Genomic DNA, 13,453 nt, shown 5'->3' with positions numbered 1-13,453 from the left:
ATTGAACAGGTTATTAAAACAGTGGAATAAAAGTATTTTAAACTATTGGAAAGCACGGAAAATGTGTGTGTATTGAGATTAACCATTCAAATGACATACACATGAAGTCATGAACACTAACCCAGACATTAGTTGTCTAACTTGAACCTAAAACACTTAGGTGTCTCAATAAGGGGAATGTCAACACAGACACCTGTCAACCTGCACTCTGCTGTTCCTCACACCACTCCCCCTCCCTCCCGCTGAAATTATGAATGAAAAGCGTAGTAATCATAGATAACACAGCAGGGTCCGTGACAGTTTGTTTTCATCTGATTTCAAATAAACAAAGTCTTGGTTTTAAGAATACTAAACTTGTTTCGCCAAATTCAGATGATAAATACAACTTTTGAGCTTGTAAAGGCATAATTACAAGAGGCAAAACGTCACAGCAGGCATAACAACAGCCGGTGTTTCTTGTGAGGGTTTCCCCGGGAAACAAACAAAATACACACAAATGCGTCATGGATTATTTCGCGGTATTTGAAATCATGTACGCAGCTCGCGACGTAACTAGGTGTCTAGTGGGCGGTATCAGTACTACAAGTAAAAAAATTAATAATTTAAAAAAAAATTAATTACGTTCTTTATAAATTAATCTGAGGGCCGCAAAAAGAGGAGGTGGGGGCCACCATTTGCCCATCCCTGCTATGGACGAATACATTGTAAAAAGTCTCTCACCTCTGGATTTTCTTATGCATGAAATGAAACAGACTCGTGTTTATCTCCCTGATGACTAACACACTCTATGCGCTCTATCTCTATAGACTCCCTGAGATCTCGGACGCCTTGTCTTTTGTCCGGGAGATCCTTCAGCAGCTGACCAATCAGAGAGCTTCTATCGACGAGGACATCCAATCGAGTTTCGAGGATCTTCACAAGCAGCTGGACGTCAGAAAGAGCGTCCTGCTGATGGAGCTGGAGGTCACCTACGGCCTGAAGCAGAAGGTGAAAACACACCAGATATCACGTGACTCTATCGGTTAACATATTATAATGTGACGTGTTTTTATACAAACTATTTTTTCACATTTTGTATGATATTTTCAACATGTGTCTCCAGGTGCTCCAGTAACTTTTTGGATTAATTACACATATTATAATGTGACTTTACGTGTTCTTATACATACTATGACTTCGATTTATTTCTAAATATTTTTAGGCTTTTTTTTTTTTTACTGTTTCTCGACAAACAATTCAAGATTTTTCAACTTTTTTCATTACGTTTCTCAAAATACAACACTTTGTCTTCTTTAAAAAATATATATATTTAAAGTTTTGAATTCGTTTTTATTTCCAGACTTTGATGTCACTTTTGAAAAATACACATTTGAATTTTCCATCATATTTTTCTGGAAATTATTTACTACGACTTATTTTTTTACCTTTTTTTACTTTGAATGAAATATAGTACAAAGTATTTGACTTCTTTTTTAAATGACGAAATACTTTGACTTCTTAGATTTTAAATAAACCATGTTTTTAAAGAATTTCTGTCATGGTTTTGGGTTTATGTTGTGATTTTCCACCTTATTTAGAAACGTTTTCCCTCCTTGTGCCTGGTCTTACTTCCTGTGTTGGCCTTCCTGTCTTTAGTTTCCCTCCTCTGCCTGATTGTCTTATTGTGTGGTTAGTGTTTCTTATTCTTTGTTTGTTATCAGCTTTTGAATAAACCTCGCTTTTTGTTAAAACTTTGAAACCCTCCTTCCTGTCTCTGTACTGAATTTGGGTATTATTACCCCAACCCCGACAGTTTCTATCCTATTTTTCGTCATTATATACTCTTCTTCCCCGTGTGTGCAGGTGCTCCAGGCCCAGGTGGAGAGCCTGGTCCTGGGGGAGGGGGCCCTCTCGGCCTCCCTCTCCCAGGCGGAGGAGGCCCTCTCTGGGGAGGCGTGTGCCGCCGGGCTGCAGGCGGAGCAGCAGCTGCAGCAGAGACTCGGGGATCTGACCGGCCTCCGCCTGACCTGTGAGCCGCAGGAGAACGACCAGCTGGACCTCATCCTGGAGACCGACGGCATGCGCAAGAGCATCCACAACCTGGGCACCATCGTCACCACCAGGTGACACAAAACATGCAGGATGGAGAAGCGTTTTAGATTAGAACCACACTTTCAGAGGTGGAGCAGGATTATAAATAAAAGTATGAAGGCTTGAAAGTCCGGAGGAGCGTCCTCCATCCATCCTTTTTTGAGTGTTGAGTTTGAATGTTTGAGATTTCTTTTAAATATATTTGAAAACTTCGGGTTAGGGTTAGGTTAGACCCTAACCCTAACTCGCCAGCCAATTGGAGCATGAATGTTCTGTAGTGATGTCACTATGTTCCATAACTTTGGGATTTTAGCCCCTGCAGACCATTCACATGCACACACACCTATAGAACACGCTACAGGAGAGGGAAAGGTTTTCTAACGTAGTGTTGTCTTATAAATGTAAGAAATGGCACCGTTAAAACGTTAAATACTTGATAAAATACTTGATAAAATGCAAATGTTCTTACCATGTGACCGTCCTCATCTTCCTCAGCGCGGTGGCGAGCCAGAGCGAGGCCATGGGCGCCGGTTTGGAGCAGTGCATTGTGGGACATCCTGCCTCGGTGACCATTGTGACGAGAGACAAGTCGGGGGGAGCATGCAAGAGCGGAAACGCCATCATGTCCGCCGAGGTCGGCTTTTTTTACACTTAAAATTGTATGCAATTCTGTGGAAACACCAACATATATATTTAGTAGAAAATATAAATGTTGAATTACAAAATGTACAGTAACAAATATAAAGCAAGTTATTATATATACTAGGGCTGTCAAGTTAACGCGTTAACGCACATTTTTTTTAATGCCACTAATGATTTTAACGTGCGATTAACGCATGTGTATTTGCCCTCGGCCCGCCCCGTAGTTTCAGAGCCCAAAGGCTTGACGTTGTTGTTGTTGTTGTTGTTGTTAGTTGGATGGTGGAAGATTCTAGCGAGAGATATGGATACAAAAAAAGGCCAAGCACACAGCTGATGCTGACAGCCCCCCTCCTGCCGCTCGCTTGCGGCAGACCACGCTTGAAAGTTTGCCGGGGAGACGCCTGGACAACAACAGCAATAGCTAAATGGGTGTCTACAGCTTAACATTGTGGAGGACGAGGGGCTGCGTGAGATCATTGGGATCGCATCCAACGTGTCGACTGCACATCACAGCGCATTATTTTGACCCCTGTGGGAACTTCAGTCTCATGCTTTGACTGTTATGAAGACAGAGGAGCGGCTTTTCACTGACAACTGTAAACAGGCTTGTCTGTTTGAGCAACTGGCTCAGTGCAGAGAAGTACACAGGGTTGGGAGAGAGTGGAAGAGAGATGGGGTTCCAGGTTGTTTGTGTAAGAGAGAGAGAGGTTCCAGGTTGTTGTGTTGAGAATATTCAGGAGAATATTTGTTCCAATGATAATAAACAAACATTTGCATAAAGCATATTTGTCCACTCATATGTTGATAAGAGTATTCAAAACTTGAAGAATATTCCTCTAAGGTACATTTTGAACAGATACAAAATGTGCGATTAATTTAATAATTAGCCCTAATAAATACATGAGTATGTGAGGCATGGAATATTAATAATTAGATTGAATATAAATGTAAAATGTAGTATATATATATAACCTGACGTGTGGGTGTGATCCAGGTCTTCACCCCGGACGGCAGCATCGTGGACGGGGAGATTTTGGACCACAAGAATGGGACATACGAGTTTGTTTACACGGTGCCGAAGGAGGGTGACTTCTCATTGGCTCTCCGTCTGTACGACCAGCATATCAAAGGAAGCCCCTTCAGGCTGAACGTCAACAAGTTCCTGGAGGCCGATGTGGAGGTGGGTGGTCATATTTAAAAAGGTTTTATTGGCCTATGCACAAAGCTTCAGTGTAGAAATGGCAATGAAATTGTTATGAGCTGAGCTCCTCCAACAATGCAACATATATAATACAATACAAAAATACAAATACAAAAAAAGAAAATAGTACAAGAAGTCTATATACATGTAAATAGAATATGATATATACAAGAACAGAATGTAAAATTAAATATTGCGTCCATCTGCAGGTGTCCCCCTCCACCACCACAGCCACCAACTCTGCAGCCTACGCCACCCCCTCCACGGGCTCCTCTGAGGGGGCAAAGAGACGAGGGAAGTCCCCCGGCCAGAAGAAGAAGGGCTCCAAGAGGGCGAGCAGCGCCTTGGGGACCCCGAGACGCAAGACCCAGAACCCCATTGAGGACGACCTGATCTTCAGGATCGGTACATCATCACATTACAGCAAATACAAAATGTCTAGCGTACATTTCCAGACTTCTTTAGGCTTGAACTTACGTTTTCTGCAGGATCGAAGGGGAGGAATAAAGGAGAGTTCACCAACCTGCAAGGAGTGGCTGCTTCCTCCAGTGGCAGGATACTGATAGCTGACAGCAACAATCAGTGTGTCCAGGTAAAGCACCTCCAACTAATGTATACAAATGTTGTACTTTAAAAAGGTTAAGCTCATTAGTCTAGTGGGTAGAAGGGGGTATCATGCACCCCCCTGAACATTTTACATTTGATGCTAAAGCACCAGGACTTGAGGCTAATCCGCTACCTCTTAAAATGGTTTGGCTCTTTTCAAGCTAATGCTTAAAAAGATGTGGCTTAACGGTAACTAATGCATTAAATTCGTAAATGGTTCGGCTTATTTAAAGCTAATTTACCTGCAGGATAATTGCTGCTTTGAGTTTGTTTCTTTTATGTTCAACTGCATTTATTGTAAGTCCCTTTTGATAAAAGCATCAGCTCAATGATCTGGGCTTCACTTCTCCAAATGGCCGTTTGAGGGCACAGATTTGAGACTATGGTTGAGGTTAAATGAAGGTATGCATTTAGTCTATATGAGTTGTAACCAATGTTTTTCCTGTCCAGATTTTCTCCAATGAGGGGGAATTTAAGAGTCGTTTCGGTGTTCGGGGGCGCTCTCCAGGCCAGCTGCAGCGTCCCACCGGCGTGGCCGTGCATCCCACCGGTGATATCATCATCGCCGACTACGACAACAAGTGGGTCAGCATCTTCTCCAGCGAGGGGAAGTACAAGGTCTGTGGCTTTGAGCTCTGTAGGAAGGAACAGGGCCTTTAGGACTGGATTATCTGACGTACAGAAAATGTGTTCAAACTCTTGTGTTTTGTTGAATGTATTTTCCTTCTCGTATGTTCTCTCCATCTAGACAAAGCTTGGCTCCGGTAGACTGATGGGGCCAAAGGGCGTGACGGTGGACCAGGAAGGTCACGTGATCGTGGTTGACAACAAAGCGTGCACCGTCTTCATCTTCCAGCTGACCGGCAAGCTCGTCTCCAAGTTCGGAAGTCGAGGAAACGGTGACAAGCAGTTTGCAGGTAGAGTTTCAAAGAGATAGTCTGGAAGTTAATGAAGGAGCCACAACAAAATGAGGCCAACGATTAACGGTTCATAGACTTACGATCTTTCGAATGTTTAACTCCATGGATGAACGACTACTTTGTTTGTCCAAGAACTGACTATCAATTAGTTTTTCGAACAGTTGACCTCTTAGCTACTTCAAGAAGTTGAGTTGTAAGATGAAGTATACACATTAGAAGTACTTGTTGTGGCAGATAAAGTATAGTCTCAGAAAGCACTAATCCTGTTAAAATGTACACACTTAAAGGAGATGAGATACTGCTTAAAATGCAAAAACTGGAAGCAGTTAGTGTTCTGAGCGATGAGATCTGAATGCAGGTGATGTTCCCCGCTGACGAATAAGGACTGAAAGCATTTTAAATGCAAGATGAAGTTTGAACTGAAAGCACAATCTGTGTTTCTGTTCAAAGGTCCGCACTTTGCAGCAGTGAACAAGAACAACGAGATCATCGTGACTGACTTCCACAACCACTCTGTGAAGGTAAAGCCTTCATTACTGCAGACTACCTGAACGATCCCGTTAGTTTGAAAGTTTGTTGCTCAAGAACACTTTGAATTTGGATCTTGATCTCTGTTTTCTGTCTCTATCAGGTTTTCACTCCGGAGGGCGAGCTGGTGATGAAATTTGGCTCTAATGGTGAGGGAAACGGCCAGTTCAACGCTCCCACTGGTGTAGCCGTGGACGTCAATGGGAACATCATCGTAGCCGACTGGGGAAACAGCAGAATACAGGTACAGAATGGAATAACAAGAAGCACTTACTTTGGGAGTTTGTGTAGAAACCAAATGTTCTCGCTCTGTTGAAACTTTTCCAGGTGTTTGACGGTAGCGGATCCTTTCTATCCTACATCAACACGTCCGCGGACCCTCTGTACGGACCCCAGGGTCTGGCTTTGACCTCAGACGGACATGTGGTCGTGGCAGACTCTGGAAACCACTGCTTCAAAGTCTATCGCTACCTGCAATAATGGAGGATTGGAGGAAAGGCGGTTGGAGGGAGTGGTTGTTGGAGTGAAGGGAGATGGTGCACGTCGTCACATTTCTAGGAATAATTGCATGAACCTCTACCATCACATTGGAACAAGGGATGGGTATGAAAAAGGAAGAAGCAAAGAAGAAGGATTACCCATCATTACATCAACAGACCACAACGAAACTTTGATCTAGTTTTCTCATCTTTAAAGATTAGGATAAAGTTCCATCATCAGCTATCGTGTGAAACGGTGAATCACAGATAACGGTGGGACAACGATTGGTCTTTGAACTACATATCCCTAACGTTTGAAGACAGATGAAGACAGAGGGGAAATGGAAAGATGGTGGATTCAAGGGTTTGCTGCCCTCGTGCAACATCGGGAAATATCTTAGAATCACGCAGGATGGAGTAAAAACAGTTATGCAAAAACTGATTCAGGATGTCACTCTCTATAAGTCCCTCTTTCTCCCAGGGGGCATTATTAGAAAAGGAAAATGGAGGAAGAACAAAGACAGGTTGCAAGAGGAGGTGAAAAACGTACTTGGAAACCACAACTTCCTAAACCCAAAAATAGGAGAAGAGGATCAAAGAAGTATCAAAGGTGTGAGTGTATAAATAAAGGCCTCTGTGTTGAAGGGAATTGATCGGAAGATGAAAGGTGTTCTAATGTTCTGCCTTGTTATGTATGCAATAGACAAATGATAGCCGCTAAGCTAAAAGAGGTCTACGTCTTAGTTTGACATTCAGGTCATTACCACACATGAACAAAACGGTTCTGACGCTGTCGATTACATTTGGGAATCAACTCTAACATGTTGAAGCTACTATTAGCTAGCAACTTTTAGAGCTTGTCCGGTCGCCCTTGAGCAAATTACTTCCAGCAGAAAAAGACTAGTGAACGTTAAAATCCGTAAATATGCAACAAGAAATCACTTGAGAAGGGAATCCTCGTCCAGCCAGGTTCAAATTGACTATAATGTTGACTAAAGATTGACTTGCGATGGTGATGATAAAATATTGTTTGACTGAGACACTAAGCCTCTTTTAGCATGCTGTCCTTTGTTTGTACATTACGGCCCGTCCACACACAGGCGTGAAAAAAATCTTTCAAAGCTTCGCCCATTCACTTGAATGGGGTTACGTAGAAGATTTGTAATCTTCGCCGAACTGCATTGTGGGGAGAAGAGCGTGGCTTTGCAAGCATCGTGAGCATCAAAAGTTTAGCAATGTTCAACTTTTGATGCTCCCGATGCTTTCGAAGCTGGCATCAGCCAATCAAATCCCGTTTATGCAAATCCCGCCAGTACAAGCGCTAGCCAATCAAACCGCGTGCAAGCTGTGAGAGCCAGACCGCAGTTCATTTCCTCATATTCCAAACGAGATATTAAGGTAGCAAATCACCCGGTTCTTTACGACCAGAACTATTTACCGGGATACAAACCGGAGGANCGCACCGTGAGCGCCCCGCCCTCTTTGACCAAAATATGTTGACGCCGCTGCATGCTGGAAATTACTGTTTTCGGTGGCACAGTCTTACATATTGAGACTTCTTGCAAACGTGCTGCTGTTGCTGCTGTTTTGCGCCTCGGGGGCAGCGGCCCCGTAATGGATAAACTAATGCCAAGGCAAGGCCAGGCAGGCTAAACAGGCTGACTTATCAGCTAACTTTTGACTCCATAACACAATCCCTCTGTAAACAATAGTTTATGTAGATCGCCCCCATACATTTTTGACTGACTACCAATTGTATGATATTTACCTTGTTCATTAAAAATTAAAAATATAAGAACCTATCACGTACCCATATCCTTTTTTACCACTCATACTATTTTTCTTTAAATTATATTTTTTTTTAACTTTAATTTTCTTTTTAAATATTTTTTTTTTATGTGGGCAAGACGGGGGGCCTTAGCTCCCCTAGGGCCGGCCGCCACTGCCTGGAGGGGAGGACGGCGAAGGCCTCTCTGAAATATTAAAAGAAAAATCAGAGATTCCGCATGGAACCTGCCTTGCCGGAAATTTTGGCGAGCGTATGAAGGATTGAAAAAACGACTGCAGAGAAAGGCTTCGGAGGGCTGAAAATAAGTAAGAGCGGATGCCGAGCAGAATTAAGCAATCGCCAGAAAATGAAGACGTGAAATCGGCTATGGGACAAAAGTACTTCCTTCAACAGTTTACGCCAGGCAAAAGCAACTGGAAAATAAATGTGGAGGAACTTGTAAGGGGGTTCAGGGGAACGACGGTAAAGACCTGCAGGAGTTTATTCTAGCTGCCCGAAAATGTGAGGGCGACATTAGCCATGATGGACTTTGTGAAAACTTATACGGTGGAAGAAACTGGATGCTGAGCCGGCGAAATTCCATTCGAGAGAGCGCCACCCGGGGCGGGCAACGCGCGCCATCTCACTGGGGCAACAGCGACCGTCGCGCGATCAATAACTAGTCCGCTTCCAAGCAACGTACAACGTGAGGCAAAGCGGTGCTACAAGGCGCCCTGGGCAACCAGAACAGGCCCACTGTAGGGTGACAAGATTGCAGGCTCTTTCTTTGAGCGGGAGGACTTCACCAGCCCAGAGCTGTTCGAAGGGGACCCGCGACAACCACATACAAGACACAGTAAGGAAGCCAGCTCCAGGAAAGAAAAACAAAATTTTTCAAAATCCCGCCATTCTGTTCCCTGCTAAACTGAATCATTCGGAGAAAAATGGAAATTCAGGGGTGCTGGTTAACAACGCCGCAAGAGCCCACCATGGTCTACTGGAGTAATGGTGTCAACATGGAGAGTCCAGCAGGAGAACCCGGAGCTTGGGAGTCTACTCTTCAGGCTTCAGGATCCCAGACTCGACCGCCTCCAGAACCGGAGAACCCAGGATCTGAGCTGATTGTCTGACGTAAAGACACTTGAATTTACTCGCATTATCGGCAATGAAAGGAGCAAAGGAATGAAACAGGTAATGTGCGCGCGAGGGGATCCTAACTCCTGTGCAGTCTGCGAGGTTGACGGCAGTCTCCGACGAGAGCTAGCAGCGGGGGGAGGGCAGGTTTCCAGCGGCAGTGTCGAGAGGAGATTTATCCTAATTCCTCCAAAGCCAAGCTCCCCCAAGGCGCCCTTGGTGGACAGTAGAGAACAACAATGCGTTACCATTGTATAGGATTGCGTTACTGTGACGGCATGCAAATTCAAAGGGTGGAAGGAGCTGAAGTCTAGCGTAGGCCTTGAAGGAGGGGAAAAGCTTCAATTTGGTGATGAAGAGCAGGAGACCAGCTCCACCTCCTCTGCCAGGTGGTCTGGGCTGTATTGGAGAAGGAACATGCCCTGTGGCAGAGAGCTGCCTGGGCCGTGGCACTTGTTGGATCGGAGTAATCCAGTCTCACGTCGAGAGCAAGGAAATCGCGAGACTGCAGGCAAGTTTAGCCAGAGTGAAAGTCAGCCCTCCTACAGGCCCGTCTACACTACAGGCAATCGACTGCGCGGCCTCACCGCTCTCGCCGGCGCGCGCCGCGCGCGCACCCTCCCTTGCCCATGGGCCCCACTTGAATGGGGTGACGTAGAAGATTTTTAATCTTCGCCGAACTGCATTGTGGGGAGCATGGCATGGCTTTGCAAGCATCACGAGCATCTATCGGCATCAAAAGTTGAACAATGTCATCAGCCAATCAAATCCCGTTTATGCAAATCCCGCCAGTGCAAGCGCAGCCAATCAAACCGCGTGCAAGCTGGGAGAGCCAGCCCGCAGTTCATTTCCTCATATTCCAAACGAGATATTACGGTAGCAAATCACCCGGTTCTTTACGACCAGAACTATTTACCGGGATACAAACCGGAGGAACCAGGCATGGAGGGAGGTGGCAGAGACAGTGGGTGAAACTGGTAGGTTTTTCGCCTGTTTGGAGAGTTTATATCCAGTTTACTTCGTTTTAACATTGCTATTGCTTTGTATGTCGGGGGCGGGAGATTCATGTGATTGGTTGTTGGTCGCGTTGCTCGCAAAAAATCGCCAAGCTTAAGACACGCCCAGCATCAAGATTTTTCAAGATCTTTTTCATGCCTGTGTGTGGACGGGCCGTTAGGATTGTCTGATTATGGAATGTTTAAATTGAGTTTCTTGTCATATGCTAGTAATCTTTACAAGTCCTAGGCAATAGATTCATCGTTATAAAGAATTGCTTGACTCTGATGCTGATTGTCTGTATGACTGATTCAATTGGTTGATTGACACGATAGATTTGACGGGCACCACGGTCTTGTCTGTGCTTGGTTTGAGTGGTAATATATTTTTTCCATGAGAAATCTGTTGCAAAGGTAAAAAGAAGGTCTATAAATCTATCCTATATATTTGTGAGAACACATTTAAATAATATCGTGTAAAATGTTGAAAAACAAGGAACACATACGATCTCATTTCAATAGCCAAAAACAAGATGATTCTTTCGTTCTGTCATCTTCCATAAAACAATGGCTCAGTGTCCAATCAGCATGCCTCTGTATTATGTGATTGTCTTCATCAAACTTACTGGTTTAAACTGTAGGATCCAATTTCATAAAAACTGTTCATAAACTCCTGCATTTACAGCAAAGGACGCAAGACCAATGTTACGTTGCAAAAGCATTTAAAAAAGAGTTTTGGTAAAGTGCTATTCAATAGAAGTATTTCAAAAAGCATTTACATTGATTGTTGAATAGGCAACAAAAGCATTTAAGTTATTCACATGCGCACTCAGTTATACCTGTAATATACAGAACATGTTTGGCTAACACGCGTGATCGAATAGAACACTTTATGTTAGTTATTGCTTCATAATATTTATTAATCTATTTATTTATTCATATATTTTGCCATTTATATCTTTCTCTTTTTTTCTTTCTCCATCTGATTGTGTTCTACCATGTGCATTGAAATTCTCAAGTGCCCATTATATTTCTTCTTTTTGTACATCTTGTCTGTTATGTTGAATCAAAATATGATTGTTGGTATTTGATACATTTTATACTGACTGTTGTGAGCGGAAAAATCAGCATTTCAAGTTTTGTTTTATTTTTATTTGTCAGATGGAAGTCGCGATTCTGTGTTGGGAAAATAATGAAGCTAGCCAATAAGAAAACAGCTTGTTAGCATTTCATTTCTGACTGAAATCAATAGACATGTTTGGCAAAAAGCTAATAAGTTAGCTGTTGCTCAGAATACAGCAGAGTACAAAGGCCACACTTATAAACTACAATCTGTCCAAGTAAGGACATTTATTTTGAAGATTTAATACTTTAGATTTTGTAAGAAAAAGTCCATCTAGTTATACGCTAAGTTATGGCTTTTTATGGTCCTCGGTTTCAATGCTGAATGCTAACAATGCTCTTTCACGGATAGCTAAAACCAAACATGTGCTATGTTCAATGAGACCATGTTGATTTAAATGAACTGTCAGAGTCCCGAAAAGTATTTCATGTATTTTCCATAATTCTTCTGATTGTCAGTTAAAAGTGCATTCTCTGACTTTGTTTTAGCGCCCAATAGTGCTGCTGAATCTCAAATAGTGCTGATCACCAGCTGGGAGGAGATTCCTGGTGTTTCTAAAAGTAATCTGGGCCTTGTTTGCTGGAGATTCAGCCTTACTGTCAGTAAAACATGAATGTTGTTTCAAAGTTGATTTGATGGAATTGCCTTCTCAGTAATCTTGAAATGTAATGCAAAAATAATTAAGAGATAGTTGATGACCATTTCAAACACAATTCAAACGAGTACACATCCATTTGTGGTAACTTCGGAACAATACATTCCTATTCCTACGTGGATTGGGTGTGTATCATTGTTGGATTTCCACCACTCAAGGAAAACTATTGTACCAATAAAGGTTTTTCTTTTCTCTCATATTGATATGTGGTGTTTTGAAACACAGTCCTTAAACTAATGAAATCTTTCATTGTCACATGCCTGCTCTCTCTCTCTATATTTACTATATGTCATGTCTGTTAACTGTTATGGACTGTCTCTCTAATATTCACTCCCACACTCAACTCTACAATAAAGCATTGATTCCTAAATAACCTCCAAACTTCAATGTGTAATCTTTTTTAAGACCTTGAAAACGTGAAACACACATTATGCTCATTGTTAAATGATCAGAAACGAGACTTCAGTGAGATATGAATAACGATATGCATTTAATATCAAACCACCAGGATCACACCATTAATGAACTTCTAGATAACTCACATAACAAATCATAAACACAAACACTACATTATACACACAGTAGTCGTTGTTTATTCTGTCATTTGCATGACCAATAGCTGCTGAATGTGATCTGCATGCATTTGGAAACAGTTGTTTTGCATTTTTCCACATTTCTGAGCACAGGCATTTTCTATTATAAATATCATGTCAATAAATACACCTGGAAAATTCCTAGAAATTCAATATATATATCACCCCGAACATGTGACACTGATTTACAACCCATACAACTACTCAACACACAATATAAGATCCATCTAAAAAATACATTTGGCATTACCAAAACCTTAAACGTGCTCTTCAACTATTAAGCATTGTACTATTGTTTGAAAATAAAAAGTTAAAAACAATGTGGTAGAAGGCTTCTCTTCTCCTTGTCAAAACCTGACACAACTTAACTAACAGCATAGGAGTTATTTCTAACTCGCAACTACTAATTCATGCACCCACCACCAACTCAAGTGACATTTCTCAGGCTGATTATACCTTATTGTGTGTCTAAACACATGATTAAAACATATATATGCAGTATTCAACAACCCATTATTCCAATGGCCCATTATTCCAATGGTCCAATATTCCAACGGCCCATTATTCCATCAGCCCATTCCGGCAGTGGCTCAGTCAGTAGGGGCTTGGACTGGGAGCTGTAGGGTCGCCGGTTCAAGTCCCAGACCAGACCTGGAGTGTGGACTGCTACTTGGAGAGGTCCCAGTTCACCTCCTGCCCTGCCGTGGTGCCCTTGAGCAAGGTACCGGACACCCCCCTT

The 13,453-nt window shown here is 42.7% G+C and overlaps 1 protein-coding gene across 1 annotated transcript; it reads left to right on the top strand.

The window, feature by feature from the left end:
• The first annotated feature begins 771 nt into the window (after positions 1-771).
• LOC104944790 (tripartite motif-containing protein 2-like) lies at positions 772-7,388 on the top strand. The gene is made up of 11 exons (XM_010770365.1): positions 772-987; positions 1,843-2,102; positions 2,566-2,704; positions 3,707-3,892; positions 4,123-4,318; positions 4,402-4,505; positions 4,970-5,137; positions 5,268-5,436; positions 5,890-5,960; positions 6,071-6,211; positions 6,295-7,388. Exons 1-11 carry the CDS (start codon positions 772-774, stop codon positions 6,445-6,447), a joined length of 1,803 nt encoding a protein of 600 aa, XP_010768667.1. The 3' UTR covers positions 6,448-7,388.
• The last annotated feature ends 6,065 nt before the right edge of the window (positions 7,389-13,453 follow it).

The sequence above is a fragment of the Notothenia coriiceps genome, unplaced genomic scaffold (assembly GCF_000735185.1).
Source record: "Notothenia coriiceps isolate Sejong01 unplaced genomic scaffold, NC01 NC01_scaffold00008834, whole genome shotgun sequence".
Classification (NCBI taxonomy): Eukaryota; Metazoa; Chordata; class Actinopteri; order Perciformes; family Nototheniidae; genus Notothenia; species Notothenia coriiceps.
This window is presented reverse-complemented; position numbering and strand designations above follow the sequence as displayed.